The 25,498-nt window shown below is 41.4% G+C and overlaps 2 protein-coding genes across 7 annotated transcripts in view; one reads left to right on the top strand and one right to left on the bottom strand.

The window, feature by feature from the left end:
* The window catches only part of vwa8 (von Willebrand factor A domain containing 8), a 31,407-nt gene extending 12,238 nt beyond the window's left edge, over positions 1-19,169 (bottom strand). The window contains exons 1-35 of the mRNA XM_049727039.2: positions 18,872-19,169; positions 18,527-18,604; positions 18,320-18,450; positions 17,829-17,939; positions 13,783-13,950; positions 13,470-13,634; positions 13,343-13,392; positions 12,809-12,917; positions 12,624-12,728; positions 12,390-12,518; positions 11,915-12,049; positions 11,763-11,840; positions 11,514-11,674; positions 11,328-11,441; positions 10,770-10,959; positions 10,539-10,616; positions 10,347-10,462; positions 10,164-10,261; positions 9,986-10,092; positions 9,485-9,556; positions 8,877-8,953; positions 7,483-7,558; positions 7,251-7,386; positions 7,035-7,154; positions 6,747-6,952; positions 5,723-5,874; positions 4,294-4,402; positions 4,068-4,206; positions 3,180-3,367; positions 1,575-1,694; positions 1,407-1,471; positions 1,186-1,311; positions 970-1,085; positions 341-492; positions 59-263 (exon numbers count right to left, since the gene is read on the bottom strand). Coding sequence (XP_049582996.1) covers positions 59-263; positions 341-492; positions 970-1,085; positions 1,186-1,311; positions 1,407-1,471; positions 1,575-1,694; positions 3,180-3,367; positions 4,068-4,206; positions 4,294-4,402; positions 5,723-5,874; positions 6,747-6,952; positions 7,035-7,154; positions 7,251-7,386; positions 7,483-7,558; positions 8,877-8,953; positions 9,485-9,556; positions 9,986-10,092; positions 10,164-10,261; positions 10,347-10,462; positions 10,539-10,616; positions 10,770-10,959; positions 11,328-11,441; positions 11,514-11,674; positions 11,763-11,840; positions 11,915-12,049; positions 12,390-12,518; positions 12,624-12,728; positions 12,809-12,917; positions 13,343-13,392; positions 13,470-13,634; positions 13,783-13,950; positions 17,829-17,939; positions 18,320-18,450; positions 18,527-18,604; positions 18,872-19,010 — 4,321 coding nt within the window. The 5' untranslated portion in view covers positions 19,011-19,169. The remainder of the gene's footprint in view (positions 1-58; positions 264-340; positions 493-969; positions 1,086-1,185; positions 1,312-1,406; positions 1,472-1,574; positions 1,695-3,179; positions 3,368-4,067; positions 4,207-4,293; positions 4,403-5,722; positions 5,875-6,746; positions 6,953-7,034; positions 7,155-7,250; positions 7,387-7,482; positions 7,559-8,876; positions 8,954-9,484; positions 9,557-9,985; positions 10,093-10,163; positions 10,262-10,346; positions 10,463-10,538; positions 10,617-10,769; positions 10,960-11,327; positions 11,442-11,513; positions 11,675-11,762; positions 11,841-11,914; positions 12,050-12,389; positions 12,519-12,623; positions 12,729-12,808; positions 12,918-13,342; positions 13,393-13,469; positions 13,635-13,782; positions 13,951-17,828; positions 17,940-18,319; positions 18,451-18,526; positions 18,605-18,871) is intronic.
* Positions 19,170-19,799: 630 nt separating this feature from the next.
* dgkh (diacylglycerol kinase, eta) overlaps positions 19,800-25,498 on the top strand; it is a 37,564-nt gene continuing 31,865 nt past the window's right edge. For 5 of the 6 annotated variants that reach the window (XM_049727662.1, XM_049727663.1, XM_049727664.1 and 2 more), the window contains exons 1-2: positions 19,898-20,066; positions 20,516-20,680. In XM_049727662.1, coding sequence (XP_049583619.1) covers positions 20,019-20,066; positions 20,516-20,680 — 213 coding nt within the window. In that variant the 5' untranslated portion in view covers positions 19,898-20,018. The other variant, XM_049727659.1, reaches the window with a different exon arrangement.

The raw sequence follows: 25,498 nt of genomic DNA, 5'->3' as shown, positions 1-25,498 counted from the left end.
AAGTTAAGTTTGTGAGTGTCAGACACCCACGTGCAAAAACAGTGTGAACTCTAACAACCTTTTGGGTAGATCTCCTTCAGGGGCACCTTGTTCGGTGGAAGAGCCCGGACCACCTGATTGGCTGACAGCAGACTCACGCAATTGTTCTGTTTGGGTGCAGTGGTCCGCAGGCCACCTCGGAGGAACATGTGTGCGCCACCGTTGCTGCTGTTCATCTCTGCTAGATCGACTGCCCTCTTAAAGCTGTACACCTCATTGGGAGACTGGGCCAGACGTGAACCATCAGACTAAAAGATGTCTTACCATATTACGTTTGATCATTTTCGTGATTAATGGTCACCATGAGGTCCGGGAAGCCCACGATGATGCGGGCGAAGGTGCTTGTGTCAGCCATGACGCGATTCGGGGAGACGATCTTTTGGCTGAGGGCAGAACTGAGATTTTCGTTGGGAAGCTGATCACATGACAGCATCTGGGGTACGGACGCGTTATCTGACAAAGGAAAAAATTGGATTTATAAGTGAAGAATGCCTCTTTGCATTTCAGTTGAGAACTGCTTCACATCTGTGTGGCATGAACTTTCATTTTCTTATTTATCAATAAATAATAATTATTATTTTTTTAAAACAGCATAATTTGTGATAATTACCTGCACACCACTTGCAAGGCAGGCCTATCAATCCAAGTGAGGATCCATCTTAAATTGAGCTTCGAACATTACAATGACTCATCATGACCATCTTACAATGAATGTTGGCTGTTTGACATTTTGTTCCCAGTAACAGCGACACAAATCCTCGACATTAGTGTTGCGGACAGATGAGCTAAGAGGTCTTGTCAATGCTGTTCAAATCTATTAGACTGTCTGGCTGCTGTTATTGAGAACGGCCTTGACAACACATCTGCGCAAAATGGGACGAGACACAAAAGCATCCGAGCTTCTTTGATTTCATTACAGCGGATCAGTACCTGCACTGGTGGCCACGCCGTGGCCTGAGCTGACGGCGTCCTCGCTGATGCTGTGCAGCTGACACACGCCTGAGTCCTCCGCCCCCATGTGCATGGGCTTGGTCAGCAGGAACTTCCTGTTGAAGGTTGTTTGCAGAGGAAGACATTGAATAATTGTATTAGGTAAAAAAAAAAAAAGGTTGGGGCCTGGTGTGAGTCGTGTGTGAGTATACGCACTTGTCAGTGTTGCTCTCCAACAGCAGCCAGCGGTCCTCTGCCACGAGGAAGACAGATTTGAGGTTGATGGGCAGGGAGATGGTGTGAACCTGGCCCTCCAGCACATCTAGCACCTCCAGCTGGTTGCTATATTAGCAAACAAACACCTATCTCAGCATCTCCAAAAATACAGTCTAGCAGAGTAAAATGTATTGCAAGGCAAAAGGAATCCATCATCTAACCCGTCTGTCTTGTAGAAGAGCAACCAGTTCTTGTGGGCAAAGTCACGGCACATTTTATATTCTCCCTACAAAACAAATATTTCAGCACCTTCAGACATTGAGTACACACTGGCGATAGATTCTTTAGATAGATGTACATGACAGAGGAGGATGAAGATTCGCCCTGACCTGTGGTTCTTTACTGCTCCACCAATTAGAAGCTCTGCTGGGAGGCACCTCGCTGTCCGGTGATAACATGAGTCTCCGTACTGCGCCTGTGGCCATGTCCACATGGAGCACTGTATTACTCTGATTGAAAAGAGGGGAAAGAAAATTTATTATCACTCCAGAAAGCATATTTAAATGCAATGTAAATAGTATCCAATATTATTCCAGTTTTTCATAGGTGAAAAGAGCGAGTGAAAGGGGTCAAATCCATACATGCATGGTTTTATACGTGAATTTCAAAATCAGCACACACGCATAGGAAAAAGAAGGAAGGAGAAGAAAAAAATACACAATTGCGCTTTGGGTCATTTTTCATTTGTGCAACCTATAGGAGGCGCTCTCTAACTGAAAATTAATATAGCTTGGAGGGTGCTGTGTCTTCATTGAGTTTCATCTAGTCAGTGGCCTCTTATGAAAGCCATCGTGTCCCGTTTCCAGACTCAGAACTAACCCGGATATCTAACCCAGACTCTAGATAAAGCGGTCCAAACTAAATGCTCATAACTCAACAGGCACAACTTGTAATTGTTTTAAGCATAATGCTAAATTGTCATTAGCTCGTTTACAAAATTCGAACTTTATGACACAAATGTGCTTAGCTACTACGTGCCGTGCTACCAGAGATACAATTAGTTACTCGTCAGCAGTCATCAGCATCTCCAAGACCATAAGTTTTCGATCTGAAGGTTCTGTGACCAGTGACTGAACTTTATTTTGTCTGGACCTCCTCAGCTCTGGACCGACGTGCTATGATACATCACGGTGGTATTTTTAGAATACCCCCTCACCCCCATTTGCTTAATAAGCAGCAGCTGTAGAAACGCTGTAGACGGACAAAAAAAACGTACATGCACACACTCGACGAGATCTTATCACAAATTATGGCTCACTATTTTAAGAAACTTGACAAACACAAATTCTTGTCCAGTTCATAGTGGTCAGAATGAGGACATGTCATGTTCATCATCCTGTCTCTGGAGGATTCCCAGTTGGGAAATAAGAGTTTCCCAACTAGTCTGAGTTCGTAGTAAAGCCTTTCTAAGTGGAGGTTACCAGGTCACTTCTAATAGTAGGTATTCGGCTAACACCTATAATGATTGACTGAACTCCCTCAATGAGCAGCATTGAAACCACAAATCCAATTTGGGTCACCTGAGACTAAACGCTATTAGACTAAAGACAGGACTTTACGAAGATTAGGTTAGGTAAACTATCGTCTCACACCTCCTGTACTGTACATTTAAAGAGAAGATAGATTTTTTAATCACAGTCTAGTACCAGGCTGAGATTTTTGAAGACTACACCTTGATTCTTCAGGCATTTTTTTTTTTTACATTGCAAATGTTCCCATCATACTCCTGTTTAAATTTTCTTGGAGATCTTCTTTTGGCTATCGGCAACACAAACCAAAGACTTGTGATATCGTCAAAAACGTTTGATATTGATGTAAGGCTAAGATTAAGAAAAGACGGATCTAAAACAGCTGAGCTTGCCAAAAATATCAAAAGCGTAAAATGAAGACGAGATTTTCATTGGCACAGGTTTGTTTGGTTTTTGAAAGCCAACCTGTTGCTCGTGAAGCACCACCTGCCCATCTAACGGACTTCCCAAGGGGGCCACGGTAACAAAGGGCTGCCAGACACCACTGATGGTCTTAGGGAAGATGTCGTAAAGTTCCACGCACTGGATGGCCTCTCCACGCTCCTTCATGGAATAAAGTGTCACCGGGTTACATGCGGCCACGTAGATGGTGTCTGCAAAGCAAACAACGTCAAAGGTTATGAATCAGCTCCTGAGCGTTAACTCAATAGAGTTACAGAAAGACGAAGGGGCTTTTTCATATTTTCTTCTCAATTTTAGGGAAAAATATGGCTCATTGACAAAGCAATTATGCTGTGACGTCTGCTTGTAGTGATTTCAGCGTTCTTTCTGAGAAATAATGTCACATCCCTTGATTTCGGCACAGCAGATGTCTAAAAATAGCCACGAGGAAGTCAGACCGAGGCATGAATCAGTTTGGCAATCAACCACAACTCATGGAATGGAGCCAGAGTCTGTCCAAGCTTAGTTATTAAATAGTCTAACTATCTTTTGGGGGGGAGAAATGTTCTCCACAACTTTAAGGAATACTCGCGGCTCTTAAATCCAGAATACATAATACTAGAGGTTGACAATGAGAGAATATTGCTTGATTAACAATTGGAAAATGAATAATTCTACTCTGTAGAATAGTGAAATTTTGCAATTATTACACAGTAAACTTAACTTCCAATTTAATTTCATTAGCAAGTTGAGCCAATAAATTAGTCGGGACTGAATTAATAGTGTCCACTGCTCAGTGGCGTCACATTACTTTAATGAGACATAAAACAACATTGTAAAAAAAGTAAAGGCAGTTAAATGTAAATTCCTTGATTAAACAAAAAAATACAAAAAACAGAATCAAAGCATTACCATCTTTGGTGGTGACATCACAAATAATGTTGACTTCATTCATGGGAATCTGCCAGTGGGCTTTTTCCTCGCTGAAACTTAACGCACGGCTCTCCTGCCTGTCGCATGGATAGGCCTGAATACGCAGGTAGACCGGGCCCTGGCAAAATGAGACAGTTAGCGCCGACAACCACTTGTGTGTGGTCTTAAATAATCACATAAATGTCATTATCTGCTGATTTCTTACCTTGATGTCAATGCGATGTGTTTCAGAAGGACACAGCAGTTTGCGTCGGGCATTGCCTTGTTGATTTATCGTCCAGAATCCTGTCATCTTGGCTTCTGGCAGGGGCAACCTGGAGTAAAAGTTCAAATTGGTGTTGTGTGAGTCAAATAGCAGGTAGAGATGAAACGTAATAGTCAACGGTTTAGAGTTTGCATGTTCCCCCCGTGCCTGTGTGGGTACTCCATTTCTTCCCACATTCCAAAAGCATGCATGGTAAGCAGAGTGACCGCTCCAAATTTTCCGTAGGTGTGATTGTTTTTTTTTTTTTATGTCTGCCATCCAATTAGCTTGCGACCAGTTTAGGGTGTCCCCCGCCTACCGAAATTGAAGCGTAAATGTTGGGTACTCATTTAATCTAGTTGCCAAAAGCAACACACCGACTGAGTTCAATCAAGTTAATTTTTTTTACATGCATTTCCAGTTGTATTCTTATGAAGAGACTTGTATCAATCATAGATGCTTATTGATAAAATGACAAATCAAATTGTGTCCTTGTTAATACATCACATGACTGATGAAGGAAAATACTTGTTTCTGCCCCATTTATTTTATTGTTTAAATAAAATACAATCAGTTCCAAATAAAACCACAGTAGACTGAAGAAACAAATATTTTCCTTTATTTAAAAGTCATAATTTCACATTTGTTGTCAATGTCTTGTTAAATAATGCAAGGATTGAGGTATTATCTCAAGAGTGTGATTGATGCAGAAACTTCATTGAAGCCTCATATATATTTAGTGCCATTTGAAAACAGCAAAAACAGAGTTTAAGGCATACCAAATAAAAACTTCATGAAAAATGTATTATAAATACATCTTGTACAATACATTGTAAATGTCATCAAGGTTTACTGCAGAAGGTTATACATTTCTACAGTTGAGAATCATCATGGGTTGAAATAAATAACCACGCAGCGTATTCTTTGTTTTTATCTACAATCCGATCTATACACACCAAACGATAGAGTTTGTGACAAATTAGTCGACTTAGTGATTTTACTAGTCCACCATGATGATTAGCGTATTGAACAAAATTATTCAGTTGCCTTAATAGATTTTTTTTCTTTTTAATTTCTGAATGTGCAGTAAGGGAATATGATTAAAAAGGCGAATAAAGGTCTTGCAGAATTTTGAACATCTTTTTCGACTGCGCTATCAAAGTGGAAGGACAATAAATAGGAAATTCTTCCACCGCACGTGAAGAGATGATTTGCATCTATCCGTCGATTCATTTTCTATACCGCTTATTCTTATTTGGGTCGCAAGTGTGTTGGAGAGACGCTATAAATTCCCACCATGTAATATTTGTTATTGCAGTGGTAGAATGGCACTACGAGCATGCGAGTGTAAATAGTGTCATGAACAGCGAGCGCATTCCCGATGCCTTACTCCTTGGCCAGCTGAACCGCGTTGGGCTTGGCTCCGATGGGGATGCCGTGCTTGTGCAGTGCCTCGATCAGGACGTCGCGTGTGTCTTTGTTATATGAGTCGAAGTCAAAGACGTTCCGCACCACGTTAGCCAGACCCTCATTGGGGAATTTCTGTTGGACAAACACACGACTATCATAAATTCTGTCTTGACAAGTTGGGCTGCACTTTGTATTGTGAAAGGCGTTTCTAATATTTTGAAGGAAACCACTTGGGAGCATAAGATTGCAAAACATCTACAAGATTGCACATACTCAAATTGTGTTCGTCTTCGATTTCAAGCTTTGGTATGTGCTGCTGCCCCCCCCAATTTAACGATGACATTGTCTAAAATAGATTGGAGACTCATGTTCGCAAACCAGAGTCATTTTCTTTCATTAAAACTAAACCAGTGCGACAACTCTGCTTCTGGGGGGGCAATAATTGGACCATAGCTCACATCTCTACGTATTTATTTACAATACTGGGCCTAGACATAGTGGATGCTCGATCAATAATACCTGAAAGCATAGAAGCAAAGCACATATTGACTCGGGGGCAGTCTACATAGATGTCAAACAATGAAGTGCTAATTAAAGAGCATCAAATGATTGTGAGTCTGATGCCACACAAGGCCAGTGGGGAAATCTTTTGCACTGAATTATTGATCCCACTGGCTCTTCTGGTACTTTCTGTGGTCTCTCAAGCTGAAATAATGTGCATTATTTACACCTCCTGACAAGCTGAGGGAGAGAAAATAAGCATTTCTAGACTGAACAACCCATATCTGTTCAGACTGTCCTCACATAACAGTGTCTAAAGCTGCACTTTTGTGAGCAAAAGACATTCCCATGTCCTATCATGCTGAAGGTGGGGGTGTATCTGAACAACATGATATTAATAATATAAATAATAATGGTTGTAGCAGCTCACAAACAGAGCAATAAGGTCACATCAAGCTTTACAAATGATGGACGGGGAAAATGTTTTTGGGGGATCTTCCTACCTGGAGATGCTTGACAATGTTGACCACCTCGCGTGTAGAGTAGGGGTAGGCAATTGTGCCCTGGTCAGCCATGGATCGGAGCTCTCCGAAGGCAGCGACTAGCTTCTCCAGAGTAGTATCAGGAACATCGGGGCCGTACTGCTTCAACATAGCCAGCTCAGCTCTGGGTTTGGGGTTGTCGACAGCATGGCAGCTGAAAATGTCGCCTATAAAAATGTGAACGTATATTGTACTGTGGAATCCCCAAACAAATAGATCAGTGTGGAATTGCAATGCACTCGTGTCTACCAAGAGCTCCAAAAAAGTCGTTGCCCAGGAAGGGAAAGCCCGGTCGGTTAGCCAGCACCATCATTCTGAAGTCTGGATGCATGGCGATGGTGTTTGCTCTCCCCTTGGCTTCAAGTGGATCTAAGGAGATCAACTCAATGAACCGGTAGCAAACATTGATGTCACTGGGTCAAGAATGCGCCCCAGCTTGTGACGTGTAGAATGTATTTGAGATACCCGAGATAATTCTGCGTCCGTCAGCCAGAATCATCTCTCCGCTCTCCACCAGGGTTTTGAGGATGCAGGTCACGTTCGTGGGAGCTTTGTCGGCCTCGTCGATCACCAAAATGTGCCCCATCTTCACGGCCTTGACCTGCACACCCATGTTAGAGTCACTTAAGCATTCCGGAAATTCAACAGTACATAAGACGTATCAGACTGGAAAAAAAAAAAGTCCTCAGGAACAGACCAGCGGCGAGTCCTCATATGTGATGATACCATCTCGGACTGAAGGCTGCAGTGTCAGTGTCTGCACCGTCGTATCTCTGCAGTAAACATATGTATCACACAATATAATATAATACATCCAGAATACTTTCAGTCTTCTAGCTTATTTGAAGTGGACGTTTTGAATCCAAACAGAACTTGTTGGCTGTCGTGGGGATTTTGAATGAGAGTCTGAGTTTACTGTTCTTACTGTCTCGATTTTTTTGTCAATTAAATTTCCCCTATGACGCAATTTTTGACCATATTAAGCTCCAGATAGTCTAAAAAATACAGTACCTCAATTTATATTCTTAATAGTTTTGTTTTGTCTAAAAATGAGTATTACATTCCGTTCATTCTCAACTTTTTTTTCCCTCTAGCTCATTAAGTTGGCCACTACTACATTTGAGTCCATCAGGTCAGGAAGCTAAAAATATTACATCAAATTACAACCCGACCACCTTAATTCCCGATGGGCATTCCAAAATTAAGTTTGCCCGCCTCTTTCTCTTCTAGCTGACCCGGAGGCTGTCCTACTTTCCTTTTTGGATGGTTTTTACATTTTCTGAGCCACATCTCTGAAGAGATTCAGTCTCCCAAAAGCAGGCACGCACACACGCTCGTACACACACGCGCACAATAAATATACAGTACACAGTATACACCCATACTCACGCACATATTTTTGTATTCCCAATTTCCAAAGGCAAACACACACACAAACACACACATCCTCTTACCCTTGCTGCTTTGATCTAATATTAGCTTCTACAGTCAGTTTGACTAACCGGGTCATCATGTCCATCCACTAAGTTGTCCGTTTTGACTTTCAAAAAATTTTGACCTCTGCTGCGTAGAGAAACTAACAACAAATGAGAAATCAGCAAATCCATCAATCTCATTGAATTCAATTGAGATGTTTCATCAATTCCTGTATTGCAACACGTGTTCGACTGCATGAAGTGATTATGCCGAATCAAATGAAACTGGGGTACTGGACTAATCAGATCCTCATGAAATTGTTCACATTTCAAAATCCTCATGTCAGCCAATTACGTGTCGTGGTCCTTATAGAGAAGTTAATCTATTGCTCATCATGGTAGCTTATTCTCCCAGGAAAAATGTTGACTTTCCTGCAACGCAACACATGGCATTTCTGCAGCCACCAGAGAGGTAGTCCTTGATGGCCAAGCAGCCTTATTGCCCCGAGCCAATGGCTAGCTACTGCAGCGGGGGACTTTTCGCTTGCGTCATTAAAACATCTTGTTTCCGCTGTGGCATTTTGGTGGTAAAAGTAGGAAACGTTTTCTTTCAGTCAGGTGGCATCCCAGTAGCTTATGGATAGTTGTGATGCCAGTAGACCTTGTTCTTACTGACCTGTGCAATTGTAGGTATTCTCTGGGTCGGTTCAGAAGGTGCAGGAACCGGTCCACTATTTTGTTTTTACCTACACCCTAAGAAAGAAAAGGGACAACAAAAATATATATATATTTTCTATTCCATGCAATGCAAAAAAAATGCAGGCATCCCTCTGATTTGATGGTAACAGATTGTGACGGGGGCTCCTCTCCTCTCTGGGAGTCCCACTGTCTTCCCACAGTGACCTGCCTGTCAGAAGTCTTGCACGGCACTCTGACAGCCGCTAATGTCGAAGCTTGGGACACATTCACCCACTCGCTGCCGCATGTTATTATTGCGCTAACACAAGCCGCCATATTTTGGCTGCCATCTCCTCTTCTTTCCTTTAACCCGGCCCACGAAAGCTAAACTGACAGAACAAAGTCTCCCAGAGGAAGTGCTCGCTGTTCAAGGTTTCCTTAAGGGTCAGAGGAGTTTTGCAAGTCTTCTGTCCATGCCAAACTGCCTCTCACATAACTGACAATCATTGTCACAAAGAATCTTCAGAAGTGGCTTCTCAATGTGAAGTTAATATTGAAGATGTTATTGAATTAGCAACAATTGTCTTCATCAGGAATAAAGCTTACCTGATTACCGACCAAGAGGAGATGCTCTCCTAATAGAAAGTCTTTTAACATATCCTCCATCACCATGATGTGCTGCAGACACAGAACAGACTGTTAAATAACAACAAAACAAAAACTAGGACATTATGAGTTCTTAAAATAAATTGCTACGAAAAAATGAATATGTTGCTTTGTGATCTTTTTGTTCTTTTCTGAAGACAGGACGAAAGTAGGTCACTGATGAAAAAAGTAGGACATCCACTCCTGGCTCTCACACATGATGCCAACAACCACTCTCAATTCAATTCTCAACATGGCACCAAATTATGTGGAACAAGTACAGAGAGAGAGAACAAGTATTACTAAGAGGGGAATCTAGGCCTAAGGACATATCAATCCAGCTTGTTCCTTCGTGGAACTTTCACACCAATGATTTCAGTCTTTTAATTAGCCAAAAATTGCAATCAATGAATTAATAGCCAGGATTATCTATCAATGCTGGAGTGGTGACTGTGAAACTACCTGGGGATTATCATAGAAGAGCACATCTGGAACCTTCATTTTCTCATTGGGTTTGTATACAGGAGCAGAAACCTTGCCGATAGTGAGCGTACCATCTTTGACCATACCTGAAGAAAAAAAAAAGAATGACATCTCAACAGCCTAGTATAACGTTTTGCATGTAAAAACTGCAACGCACAAGTAAAGTCACGTGTGTGTTCAGATTCTGGAGTCTCTTCTATGGAGCAGTTGGCAAGGCTTTTCTGGAGAGAGCCGCGAGCCAAACTGGGAAGAAACCTAAAAACACACAACTAAATTGGTAATCTGCATTTTATAGGAATTAAAGTGCACAAACGGGTTGGTGCATGAAACCTGAGCACACCTCGAGAGGCAAGCCTTGTTGACAGCGTGGGCGATGCTCTCCTCGGGGTAGCGAGAGATTCGGCGACAAATCCGCAGCAGCTGTCTGGTGGAGAGGGAGGAGGCCAGAGACTGTGCCTGGTGACATATGCAAATAAGTGACGCAGATCACATTGGCACATGCGAGCACACACACTCACACAAACACACTTACCGTGGGGTCATTTGTTTGTCGCAGAGTGTGCGTGAGGTGTAGGAGCTGTTCAGCAGCCTCCTTAGGAACATTAGGAGACTGCCAAGTGAAATAAAAACAAGAGGTCACGTGAATAGGAGCTTTAATCAGCCGAAAAAAAATCTATAGTCATTTCTAAAATAAGTGTAATAATCCCACATACTTCCGAATCCAAATAATTCTTGCAGAGGACAACTGCTAAGTGTATCTCACCAGTCCCTGCAGGAGGTCGACCTCCTCGGCTCGGGCCAGCGGGCTGACAGTGTGGTACATGAACATGGTGAGCAACTCAGGCCCCAACCACTGCTGACCTTTGCTGCTACTGCTGCTTGCACCGGCGCCCACAAAAGGAGGCTCGGCCAAGGCAAGCACTCGGAACGACGGGTGGATGGCAAAGATTGACCTGGAAGGACAAATACCAATGACACTTTGGCTGCTGTGTTGAGGTAGAACGTGTGTGCGTGCATGTGTGCCACAGCCAATCAATGTCATGAAGAAGAGTATGGCTTTCGACAGTTGGCTGCATAAGCCTCTGATTCAAGAAGACAGAGAGGACCGTGACTGTAATCCCAGAGAGACACCCACGCAGCACTGGACTATATTTACACTGGTGGGGGAGGAGCGTTATAAGCGGGCACTGAGCATCATCACGCCAGAGATGAGTTTGAAGCTAACAGTTATTCCTGGGCTTCCACCTGCGCTGCATCCAGAAATGTGCAATTGCATGCATACACGCAAATTTTTTTGTTCTTCATCTGTGGATGCGTTTACCTCTCTTTAAGCTGCTCATCTGTAAAGTTTTGTTCTTCTTTTAGTGCCTGGTATCTATCCCACCTCAGCAGCCTGGTGCCATCATATAGATCCAACTCCCTCTCATGAAGTAACCTGCAGCACACATCATTGATGAAGGTTTGCTCTCTCTGCAATACAGACGTGAGTGATAAATGTTGGTCTTACCTCGAAAGGACAGCCAGTGTGCCAAGGTTGACCCTGTGTATACCATCCAGCAGCAACAGCTTGCCCTCCATGGCAGCAGTGACCAGCGGAGACGGACGCCACGCCGTGTCGCCGTTGGGGAGCGTGAACCTCTGCTGGAGGAGGTCCCTGGCCGTCATGTCCTGTTACATGCACAAAAACAAATTCTGTCCCACTATGTACTGCCTCCAAGTTTTGAAACCCCTTTCCCCACTGTTGTATTTTTTTTACCTGATAGAGCATTACAGGCTCGATGATATAACCCAGCATCTCGGCAAACTCTTTCGCAATCACTGACTTGCCACAACCCTGGAACACACACAAGATCACGCTGAGGCTTCTGTTCGGAATAAATCCCAGTTTTGTTTGTGTGCGTGGAGTACCTTGGTTCCTATGAGACACATGTCCTTCACCATGTGCGACTGCACCATGTCAGCAATGAGCTGAGAGTGGCTGGGGGTGCTGATGAAGGCGGGGCTACTGTTGGGTGGTCGTGGCTCCTTGGTGCCAGCAGGGACCTGATGATTTATTTACAACAAATACAGAATATCGCTTTCATATTGTTTTACAACAGTGGCATAATATGAATACAAACGATATCCATTTTATACAATTCATCATTAAGGTAAAAATAAGTCATGATTAATGTCATCATTACGCAATCCAGTTCTACGCTACAAAGACAATAGGAAAATAATTGGGAAAAATTCAAATTAGGATTTGTAATGGGAGATTTTTGTGTGTGTCTGCAGAACATTTACATTTCAAATTTAAGTACATCTGACAAGTGTGTGGCGATGGAGGCTCTCCTTTCCCACAAAAACTGTACTGTAAAAATATATATATATATATATCAACCTGAATCGTAACATCTTTATCTGCAACGCGCAAGGTGACATCTGCATAGTGCTCCAAGCCTGCTGTTCTGGACGCACTGATAACCGAGCTGCTCGATGTCTTGCCGCGGCCATCCAGAAGCTCAAATTTCTGTGGAAAAGCCAGAAAATTCACGACTCGTGCAGGCATCAGTCTGACAAACAAGCCTAAAACATTACATAGAGACAGAAAGATCGAAAGAGACGCATATCTTACACTGAGCACAGTCTCCACAGCGCTGTACCCGTCCTTGCCCAACATGCTATGGTAAGGATAAAGTCTCTGGACCAGCTGCTGCGATGACATCATGGGGAAAACGTTCTATACCAACAGAAGACAAATACTCATTTACACTTTTCTCAGAGAGGTGGACAGCAGAGGTTTAATAAATAGGCCTTTACCAATAAATTAAGGCCATAAAGGAGGTTGTCCACGGGAAAGTCAGGAAGGCCAAGGTTAGATGATTCCTGGGAGCACAGTGTGGTGGCAAGTGATAGAAGCTGGGACACCCTGACACATAAACAAAGTGAGGGAGTAGTGAGTACAGTTCAATAGCGCGTATGTGTGTGTGTCATATGTATGAGCTTCATGGGACGTCTTGGCGGTTGATCTTCAGTTTTGCTAATTTTGCGTCGCATTATGTGAAGCAAATCCGCTTATTTCGAGCCTTAGGTGGAGGTGATGATGTTGATTAACAATATGTCTTGATTCCTTAAAGACAAAATAGAGTGGCGGCAACCTGCTGATTCCATCGCCATCCTTGGGCAGCCTTAATTCATAATAAATACTGGAAATGAAACGACTAGAGAGAGACCAATCCCTCCAAAAAATAAAAATCCTCCGTAATCTTCGACTTTGTTAACAATTATGTTGAATTCCAGTGGAATGTGGTTTTCGATCAAACTACATTTTAAAGTTATTTTAAGAACGTTCACCTCTCTGCCGCTATGTTTGGTCCTGCCGTGTACAACAGCTCCAACTGGTCCTGAAGACAAATAAAGTTTTGTTATGGGTACCATTTACCTTTGGTCTTAATTTAAAAATAAGAATGCATGAACGTACCTTAAAAGGGAGATAGTAGATGTCTCTGGCCTGGAAGCGAGAGCGGAGGGGAGGATCCAGCGGGTTACCTTTGTATTTGGGGACAGGTAGACCGAGGGCGATGACTCGAAAGTCCTCGCTAACGCGGACAATCTTCCAGTTGTCAAGCTCTTCTTTTGTGTGGTCCTACAGGTTGGGGAAACATCAAACATTCCTAATATAAATAAAAGTTAATTAAGATGGGTTTGTGAATTGATTTTAAGTTTCCGTATCATAATGTATGACAACATAACATACATAATATACAATGTTTTAAGTGTGCTGGTGTTCTGACCTGCAGCAGCTTGTCATAGCGCTCAGCTGCCATGAGGAAGCGTCCGTCCTCCAGCTGCATCTCTCTGTTCTCCAGCAGGTTGTTGAGGACAGGCAGAACATTCCTTTCGGCTTTCTCCAAACCTTCCAGAAGCAGAACTCGCCCTTGAGTGGCTGCCCTGACGGCGCACTAAGACGAAATGAATGAAGATGATGTCATTCCCTTTTGGTCACCAGGAATGTAGATAAACATCAAACCCGAATGTGCTCTCAAGAAGTTATTTTTTTTTTTTGCCACCAAATGTAGGCTGTAGGTCAACTCTTTGTTTACATTGCGTGTGTGTGGGCACATTTTCAGCTGGAAACAAAAAAAAAAACCAAAAGCGCCTCTTGACGTCAGCAGGCAGGAAATTTAAGCAGTCTGGGATCACCGCAGAGCTAGCACGCATATAATTAGGTGTGCGTGTAATGCACATACGGAGCTGAGCCATAAAAGCGACTATAGCGAGGCCAGGATGTTCTAAATTTAACTCCGAGTCCATTTTCAGCACTGTAATGAGACCATTATTTGGTAATCTAAAATGACACATGACACGAGACTGGCTTTGAAACTAGGATAAAACTAGTGGGAACCTTTATGGGTCCAATGCAGGAATGACTGCTAAGACCAATTCGAGATACTGTCCTGGAAAATCTTCAAGCGATTTGGGGTAGCCAAAGTAGTGTATCCCTTGAGGGATACTGCATTGAGAGGTTTTTGGGACTACAGAGACACCAGCAGATGCTCATCAATTGCTACTTTAGGGATACCACTTTTTTTTTAGAGCGATACTAGAGCGAGAACTCAATTCTTGAGGACTGACTGATACACCCGATACAAATACGGAGCACCGATACCAAACACGAGGACCGATACCGAAAACGATAAAGAAACACTATATATTGCAATCTAATGATTTTCATAAAGGCAATTTTATATTTCATTTTTTTAATTTCTGGTTCCTGATCGTAAAACATTTGCAAAAGGGCGGCTGATATGTCACGAGTCCTAATACGATAAGGCTATACTGATACCTAGTATCGGTACTTGCCCATTCCTAGCTCTCTTAATACAATGCATCACCGAAACTCTTCTCTTCTATTTGATTTTCCTTTTATCGGAACAAACCTGATCTTTTCTGCAGCACAAAAACCTTATCTAAGGGTATGATGATTTTCTTGGAAAGTCCAGAGAGTTTTAATTCCTTTCACAAGTAAAAATAGTATTCCATGCTTTTATCAGCAGAAAGATACTTCTTTTACTTTGTAAGGTAAGGTTGAGGAAATGCAATTATTCCGCCTGATGCTCGTGAAACATATCCCCAGAAAAACTCAAATCCAAATGTTTATTTCTTATAAATTATTTTTCCATTCCATTTGAAATGCCTTTGAGACATCAGTCCTGGAACTTCTCAAACGCCTCGTGCATGGACCTTTTAGTAGCCCCAGCCATTGGAACAACACAATATTAAAATATATATAAATCTGTTTTATTATCTGTGAGAAAATTGTTATTGTAATGTCACTTAAACCAGGATGACATTTTATTTTATGACACTTTTCTTCGTGTTGAGTGTGGCATTCATTCAGAGTCACTTAACACAGGGTCAGCGTGGAGCGCAGAGGCTTATTGCAGGTTGCGTGGGTTACACTAACAACAGCCAAGTGTATCCAATAAATCCATATAAACACCCGGCCAGCCATTAACTTCAAGATGCCTTCCTTTCCAATGAAACCGGTAGTGGCGATGGCAAGCTTTTTATTACTGTAATTGAGTGCAGGGTGAATGCCCAACATAAGTGGCTGCTAAGTGGTGAGCAGTGATTGGAGGAGTCCAAAAAAGAAAAACGATTCTATCCTTGCGGCTAATAACTACCAACTAGCGAGTTGGGGGTGCTGCTAGAAAAGAACGTACGAGCGGTAGCACAGGGATTGACCCATTCCGGGTGAATGTAGGACTTCCAAATGAGCACGGATCTCTGAGGACTAGATCTTCTAGTTCACATGATTTCACATGCTACAATTCCTTTCGAAATTGCGCCTACATCTTAGAACACGTCCTGGAATGTGCACTTAACACACCCTCTGGTAAAACATCAACAATTCCTCACACGCATTTGATTTAATTCTGATCAACACACTCATGATGGGTGTGAAACTTCTTGGTAGCTTCAGAGACCAAAAATAATTATCATGGGCTGTTTCCCTGGCAACAAGCATAGACAGGTGGTTTCATCAGGAGGCAAACGTGGGAGGAAGGTGAAGATATTCGCGAGATGAACACGCCATTTTTCTGTTTTAATTATAAACCAACACGTGATATACACATCAGTGGGAAAAGGAGGGTGGAAACGGAGCCCCGCTAATTTGGTTCACCGCCTGAAATGCAATTCACTCCAAAACAAAGACTGCCTCAAACTCTACATGCACTTCTTCTTTTGACGATTCTGTCCCATATGACAAAAAAAAAAAAAAAGTCCAAAATTGAATGAGACTAACACTGCTGTGACAAAACACAACAGCTAAGAGATGAGAGTGTTGCGGAAAAGTTAGGATTAAAAAACAAAATCTCATTCAAATGTTACATCGTCTCATTGTCCTCTCAGAAAGCAGACTTGTAAATTTTATTCAGAAAATGTAGGCCACCAGCTAACAAACGTGACACACTAGTTTGAAAATAAAGGTTCAGTAAACTTAATTGTGATTTTGCCCTTTTTGATAAATGTGTCTGTATTACTAGCGCTTCAATTTAAACTCTTTTAAGCATTCAATATGACAACTTTACAAACTTTGCATGTGTGTGTGTGTGTGTGTTAAAAATACACACAGTACATTAGTACAAGTCAATTTGATTTGGTTTTCTTTGAGGGAAGTTTTGGCCACAGTCAATCACACCATTATGTGGTTGAATCAATAAAACTATGTTGTGAAATGCACAAAAACACTATAGCTAAATCAATTCAGTGAATGTGAAACCAAGTATCAAGATTGTGAAAAGCATCCGATACAGAACAATTTTACTTCACTTTAGATTTTCCGCAGTGCTCTTAAAGAGGAAACCACTTTGGTCACACTGGGTCTTGATGATGCTAAAAAGGGAGTTTTCACTTCAGATTAGTAATTGCTGATTATTGTTATCTTAAAATTATGCACACATAATATGTTGTGGAGGTGAGAGCAATACATCACAAGCAGGAGGAAAAGATATAAAAAAAATAAAAAGCAAACACTTTACTATTTTTATTGGGTCCAACGTTAAGGTTCAATACACCAGAACACATTATGCGGTTCCAAAGAGCCAACCAGGAAGGAAGTCAGAGAAGCATATCACTTAGTTGAGAAAAAGTCGATTCATGCGGTCTCACCACAGTATGCAACTTATTCTTGTCTAAAAGGCAGACACTTGACTGCAAGTTGTTGAACTGTCTATTGCATGTACTTTATCATTTTATGCACACTTTATGAGAAACTTCAAGTGCTTGTGGTTCAGAAAGTGAGCTGTATTTTCTCATGTTATTTGTGAGTAAATAGTGGACAGTTTGTAATTTCCTCCTCTCCCTCCATGAGATTAGGAGGGCCTAGGGACATAGCGGGCTCTTCACATGGTAATTCAAGTAAATTAGTTCTGTCTGTTTGTGGTATTCTTTTGCATCACTTCCGGATGTGCAGAATCAAAAATTTTGCATCACTTCCTATTGCACAGTGCGATATAGAAGTTGACATGAATCTCACGCACGACATGGTTTTGGAACAAGCCAAAAATGACAGCTGATTATTTGTATTTATTGATTGTATTTTCCAGTTTCATTATTGTGTCATGAATAGAAAGATATTGCAAGTAAGAAATGTGTAAATACGGGCCAAACTTTATTTGCCAAAGCAAGTCTAGTCAAGCGTCTTATGGCCCACAAACAGGCCCTTCATCATTTTCGAGCCTGAGAAATAGTTTAATTCGCCGTGTTTGTGAATTTAGTAGAGTCATTGGGTGTCACCATACTCACGACGGTAACAAAACTAGCATCGGCCTACCTGGTCAACGTAGAAGGCGGTTCCCGCTCGGATCTCTCTCCTTTGTTTCAAGTCGGTCTCTGTGGTGTCCCTGGACAGCGCGACATACTCCACTTCTCGTTTGGTCAACTCCTTTCAAGAACAAGGAAAGTTTTTTATTTGCTGTGATGTATGCAACGTCTTCGGTGGCCATCCTCATTCAAAATAGTTTGCGTGAGAGAGGATAGTTTGGCATTACTCAGTTTTAAATAGCCAAAATTACATTTTTATATGCACAGGAAGCAATTTTCTCAAAAGGAGACATTGGTTGACAGGTTCCAATGTCATGTCCGCTCCTCGCTGATTGGTTTATTTCACTGTTTGCTCAGGGTTGCCCTGCCTCGGCGATGCGCTTGATGAGTCAACTCACCAGACTTAATCGTGGTACAGCACTGAGTCTGGATTTCCAGGCTAGAGACTTGAGCATTAAACTTGAAAGACTCTACTGTATTTATTTGTACAAGCATACTCACAAGATATTGCATTGCTATGGTCCTCCTCAAGGGTCCTGGGGGTCCGATGAGAAAAACGTCCTGACCCAAAAGATCTTTCTGCATGATCCATCGCAGATGCTGCGCAACAGCCTGGGGTAGGACGTCTGCAACTAACAACCAACATTGAGGCAAACTTATCAATCTTGTTTCTTGCATTGCCTCGTATTCATTCAAAAGTTTACATACTGTGTTTGACAGGAACCAGTTCAGGATTGCGAGGGGTTTTGAGATTGTAGGAAATATCCCCTATCTTCACAATGTCACCTGCAAAGACACAATGTCAACACAACTGGCAGCATTGTCGCACACACACGCACAGACACAATTACTGCAATAAAGCAAACACATCTTCCATCTATTGAGTTAATTCCACTTTTGGCATGCTTTGATAATTAAAATATCTATAAGGTTAAGCGGTTGGGCTATGTACAGCATTGCTAACGTAATAACAGTGACTGCCAAACTGTCGTTGGTTTGCTATTAACATCTAAAGACGTTTATATGTGTTTGGTTTTTGTCTGAGAACTTTACCTGAGGACGTGTTAAGGAGTTTGATCTCATGGCTTCTCCACATCCAGCCATCTTTCCCCAATACGGCACCCAATATAGTCCTCATCCTCCTGGCAGCAACAGCCGCAGCTGTGCCGCTGCACAACAACTGCGGGTGCATATTTATATTTAATCGATGTTGCAGCCGCCGCTGTCATACAAAGTTGACATTCACAGATGAATAAACTAAGGTGAGCAACTGCTGTTTGCCCTAGACAGGATTGTTACATGTCACCTCATTGTTTACGCAAGACGGTATGATTTTGAGGTCGGACTAAAATGTCCGTGGGTTTTGAGGTTCGTGTAGAAACAAGATGATAACATTAGACAGTTCCGAGTATTCGTCACTGTCACGATGTGAGATTGAAATGTTAACCGGATTTTTTTCCCTAAAATATAAAAAACACATACATTTACAGGCCTATGTAAATTGGGTATCAAAAATAAATTTAACATTTACAACAAAGTAAATGTTTAATCCATTATATTATTTATATATAAATTCTATCTGTAAACATATTTTTAATTGAAACGCCATTTAGGTTGACAATACAGCACATACTGTTTTTTCAATATAAATGTGGCAATCAGAACTATTCAGTTCACTTACATAATCATAAATAACAAATACACAAAGACAGACAATGACAATGACAATATCTGTTAAAAAAAAAACTTAAGACTCAATGTAACAACCAAAAATATTTTAATACAAAACAGGTGATTATCTTTTTTACCCTAGTATGACAAGTCCCCTGAAATGTGTAACAATCTCAGAACTAAAAAGTTACATTTTTCTAGACTCAGATGTTAGGAAATATATTTCAATGATATCACGATAACAACTTTATCTTTACAGTCCGCAGATATGGAAAGGACGTCAAGCCATATGACGTCATAAAAACACGCACTTCGCCCCGAACGTGCGCGCTTGACGTGGGTCACGTGGTGCCTGTGGAGGTTCCTTGGAAGAGGAGGGCGGAGGAGCGGAGGTAGGAGGTAGGAAATCTGTCGTTCGATCCACTCGGTGCGCGTATGAGCGCCGTCCAAGCAGCGTAAAGTCGTCCTCCTCCTGAGCGAGCTTGGCGTGTTGTCTCCCAGTAGAGGACCGACAGAGAGAGACGCGGATATGGAGGATGCCTGCCATTACACCCGCAGCCCTGCCTGGGAGGAGCTGGTTAGTCAAGCAAGCGATATTTTGTATTTTCAAAAAAAAAAAAAAAACTTTTATTCATTCAGTGCTGCGACAATTGCTCAAGTAATAACAAATAACTGTGATTATGTCACACTTTAAAATACTTTTCTGTTTGCTTTTCGCCTGATTTTTCAGCTTGAAGACTTAACGGAGCCCATCGAACCAGTTGTGGCTCTATAAGTGATCATTTTATTATTTCGCTGCCAAAAATGAAAATAACAATGACAACCGGGCTCGTGTTATCATGGTGTTGCGTGGAGAGTGCCTTGCATGATCAATAACGGTGTTTCCTCTTGACTGGTGTCGGTCTTCCCTCGCACCAGCCTCCACAGCGATGACAGGCTTGAGACTCCCCCGAATCCGGAAGGGAGCGGCGGAGCGAGCCGAAGCCACTTGGTCATAACCTCGGCTCCTCTTGTCACCCCACACAGGAGCCGGATAAAGGACCCGCGTCTGCGGTAAGGATCCATCCCCATGAGGTGGGCGCAGTCTCGGTGTCCGTTGCTGCGGACGAATCGTCTGACAGCGAGGTGGAGCAGGAGGGTCCGCAGAAACTCATCCGGAAAGTGTCCACCTCAGGACAGATCAGAAGCAAGGTACGAGGCAAATCAGCGTGCAAACATAAAATAAATTAAATTATAAACAATTGATATCTCAAATTGATATACAATTGGTATCTCAGCCGCCATTCAAATCAACAGTTATCTTTGTAAAGGCAGATTTTTTTTTTTTTTGCATTGGGTGTCATTATGTGCTTGGCTACCAATAGAGGAATGTGCACAGTTACTCTAAAATTGTTTATTAGTTATTTTATTTTATTCGATTCAAGCACTGTAACCTCAATGTAAACATAAATTACGGTAGCTGCCATGTACTAACTTCAGTCAAGCATAATTTGGGCTATATTTACTTTAAACTATAGGCTACTACAGGCTTGGATGTACAAACATATTTACAGTAAGTAGCATGATAAGAGTGATATAAAATATAATATAAATAAATAAATGTATAAAAAAATATTTTAATTATGATGCCTGTTGTGAAATGATCATGATTCAAATTGCAAATCATTTTATTACATTAGATGCTCTGAAATCAAATAGGATCATATTTTTTCAAGCGTGGCAATAAAATTAGAGAATTTATTCCATTTCTAAAGACAGATGCGTTTGTATAAGAATTTGTTGATGTGTACTGTATTTAATAATGTGGCTGGTCACAATATGATATCAATGTTTTCGGTTAAATGCGCAGAAAAATGTGTGACAAGTTGCGCAGCATTTATCATGCGCAAAAGTCTTCTTAATTATAAATAATAATTATTTATTACAATGAAAAAATGACCTTAAAAAAAGATAGAGGCATGTATTGTGCTGCATTAGTTTCATGTTTATATGGGAGAGTTATTACTTTGTGTGTGCGTGCGTGTGTGTGTGACACGACGCAGACATTGGTAAGCAAATGCGTTACTAATTCTTCCGCATGGTCACCTAAGCTTCCTTGGCCCACTTATCTTCTACACTGAAATGGAGCGCTGCACTCCCACGCCAATGGATCCACTTAATTATTGACTGTTCCACTTCAAGCCATTTACATTATTTAACATCGGAAGAGGTGCATATTAAATTTTACGTGTGGAATAAAAAAAAGTTGCATGAATGTCGTCATTGCAATTGGGACCTGTTGGAAAGCTTTTTTGATTTGCTAATTAAACAGTTCTACATTGAAATCAATCATTTTGCAATATATACTGTACAGCCTCTCAATTTGAGGACACATCTGGTTCAGGATGCTGGTTGACCTTTGATTTAAAATCAAGGCTTGAAACAATGTTTTTCTTTGAGGAATGTTTTTGCTAAATCTGAAACTTTCTGATTTTGAGGAGCATTTTTTGCCTGTTTATTCTGAAGCAAGGATTTGACTCCAAAATAAAATTACGACTATTGAACGGGAGAGTTGATTGTAGGGTTCCAGCTAAGAAATATTCTAGGATTTGGGATCCTGAAAATTCTGAAGAATGATGGAGTACTTGGATATATTACTTTTTTGCTTGGTTAAAGAGCAATTCTGATTTGGAAGACGAAAATATGACATTTGATAACGAATAATAACAAACGACCAGTTGCAGAGCTTCCAACCAACAGAATACTTCCAGATCAATTTGTCTGAATATTCATATTTTTCAAAATTTTATAAAGAACACTGCTGTGGAACAGTTATTCCAATATATTTTGCCGTACAATTAAAATGATTCTACATAATGTCCAATTGCACAACATAATCATTACTCTATAAATCAAAATTATCAATGGCTCCAATATTTTTAATTTTAAAATTTAAAAAGATGTCATCTTCTAATCCCCAAAAAGAAATTTAAGGACCAGCTCAAGAAGTGTGAGAATTTACAATTTTTAAATGATGCTAATATGCAAAGTCTTTGCTGGTACGTTGTGCTAACACAACGTTGTATGGGTCAGTGGGGTTGTTTTAGGTGTGTGTGTGTGAGAGTTGCTAATGGATCATGTGTCTGTACGCTCAAGAGAGTGTTGTTCCACTGGATTGTTTGCTCAGCTCTGGACAGTATGTGTGCATGTGTGTGTTGGTGCACATGCATGTGTCCATTTTTCCCCATGTTGCTGTCCACTGTACGTCCGTCTTCCGGTTCTTCGGTTGCCGCAGACAACCATGTCCTTGGTAGCTGCTGTTGGCGTCATTAAGACAGCTGTTTCGGGTGAATGGGAACACATGGCACAGTGGGGCTCCTCTAGTAATTATCTTGATATGTCTTCTCTGTGGGGACATTTGGTTCAAATTTTGAGAATGCTACAAAACCATTGCATATGCGAACTGGAAAACAAAGTTATAAAAAATGTTTTTCCCCCTGTTGTTTACCCGCTTTACAATCATCCTTATGTATTGTTTGCACGTTCCCCACCATTCTTATGTGGCTTTTATCCCCCCAAAATACAAAAACACTTACGATTAGTTTCCAGCAAGCTCTCTTGGCCATGAAGCTGTATTTTATGCGATTGTTTCCTACCAACTTCTCCTCAGTCACATGGTCTTAGATCAGAGGTGTCAAACTAATTTTTTTCACGGGCCGCATTGTAGTCGTAGCTTTTTTCGGAGGGCCATTATGACTGTCAACCCAAATAAATATATGAGCACCTCATATTATATACAGTAAAAGCTTCAAAACAAACTGACAAATAACTGGTTTTCAAATCAGATGAGTAAAAACTGGTCAAATATTAAAAAAAAGATATAAAAGTGAAGACAATTTGCAATTCTAATAATGACACACAAATTTGATGCACAATTTGTCTTCGCAGGCCACACAAAATGATGTGGCGGGACGTATCTGGCCCCCAGGCCTTGAGTTTGACACCTGTGTCCTAGATGTACCTCATTTGACAAATATAGTGCATTTCCTGTACCTTACTTTGGAGTGGCACACTGAGAACATAAACACACATTGGGGACTGGGATCATGCTGATAAGATGCTATATTAATCCAGATTGGTTAGTTGTTAACTTTTGTCAACCACTATAAATTAAGAACAAAACTCTCTGGGGTCTGTGTCTGGTATTCCTGTCCTATTGTGTGCTGTCTTTTGGTATTTCGAGTCCCCCTTCAGTCCAAAAAATTCCAAACCTTAACCAGAGAGATCTGGTCCCCGAGCATTGCAAGAAGGTTAAAGACGTTCCACTGTTCTACAGCACTTTAATAAAATACAACCTTTACCTTAGAAGGACACGTTCCCCAATTTGTCATGCAACAACTGTCAGTGCCAACAATGTCCAGACCCTTCAACATCTGTTGATGAATGTCAACCACACCCGTTATTGCCACGTCTCCCGAGACTAACCCAGCTGCACCTCCCCCGCATATTTCATTCAAATTCTGGGTTCATTCCACTGTTCTACAATGTCCTCTAGTCACAATCAAATGGTCTTGTGTTTAAGACAAACCCCAAAAATCCTTCTCCCACATAAAATTTTAGCTTTGTGATCACTGTTGTTGTTTTGTAGGAGACCTTTCGCCCAATTATTGGCTAGGCTATTATCTTGTTAAGTGTGCTAGGGATCTGGGATGTATTCCAGCTAACTTTGGGCAAAAGGCAGGCTACAAAGGCTGATTGTTTATGCCCCTTTGACCGCACAATTTCTGTGTTTGGGCTCCACAGGCATGATGACTTCTGGTGACCTGCTTGGTGGAAACGTGGCTATAGACCAAGGGTGTCAAACTCATCTTTGTCGCGGGCCGCATCGTAGTCATAGTTTCCTTTAGAGGGCCATTATGACCGTCAAGAAACTGATGAATACGTTTCAAAGCAGAGATATTGTTATTAGATCATATTTTTAAAAGATCAATGGTAACAAAAGTTGCTAGGAATATCTGTATTTTTTTAAAAAGTGAAGACAATAACTTGACACATGAAGTTGATGCACAATTTGTCTATGGGGCCATATAAAATGATGTGGCGGGCTGTATCTGGCCCCTGGTACTTGAGTTTGACACCTATGCTATAGACCAGGGGTGTCAAACTCATTTTTTTGGCGGGCCACATTGTAGTCATAGCTTCTTTCGGAGAGCCATTATGACTGTCAACCCAAATAAATGTATGAGCAACTCATATTATATACAGTAAAAGCTACAAAACTGATAAATAATTCGTTTTCAAATCAGACAAGTAAAAACTGGTCAAATATTTCAAAAAAAAGTATATTATTAAAAGTAAAGATAATTTGCAATTCTAATGAATTTGATGCACAATTTGTCTTCGTGGGCCACATAAAATGATGTGACGGGCCGTATCTGGCCCCCGGGCCTTGAGTTTGATACCTGTGCTATAGACTAGTGTTGTTTCCATGTGTTAGATGCACAGGCGCTTGAATCTGAGAAAAGAAAAGACCTCACAACTGAATGCAGAAATGTGTCAGTTTCTCACCCTTCTCCAAAGTCGTGGTGTCATACAATCAGTTTGTCGTTGAAGCAATGACCCCTTCCAAAGCTGGTGGTGAATCCGATTGAGGTAATTGCGAGTAAATTGCTGGCCTTGGCGACGCCAACAAATCCAAATAGCTTCTTGACAGACGTACACATATAATATTACACAAAAGACGTTGGAGACAGAGGAATTACCCCCTCGCGGCGACACTGTTGTAATTTTCTCATCACCATGGCGACATTTTAGTATGTCGTGGGAGTACGGGGTACACAGTTGCAATTGCTTCCATCGGGAAGGACAGCGTGTGTATACGTAGATAGCCACAGGAGATGCCTGAGGAAAGTGAGCAGATTAAGAGTGCAAATCTGTAAAAGACTTGATTGTTCTGCCTTGACAAACGCAGCATTCTCGCCAACCAAATGAGTCCATAATGGATGCATAATGGAGTCTTAACTGCATGGA

The sequence above is a fragment of the Syngnathus scovelli genome, chromosome 8, assembly GCF_024217435.2.
Source record: "Syngnathus scovelli strain Florida chromosome 8, RoL_Ssco_1.2, whole genome shotgun sequence".
NCBI classification, from domain to species: domain Eukaryota; kingdom Metazoa; phylum Chordata; class Actinopteri; order Syngnathiformes; family Syngnathidae; genus Syngnathus; species Syngnathus scovelli.
This window is presented reverse-complemented; position numbering and strand designations above follow the sequence as displayed.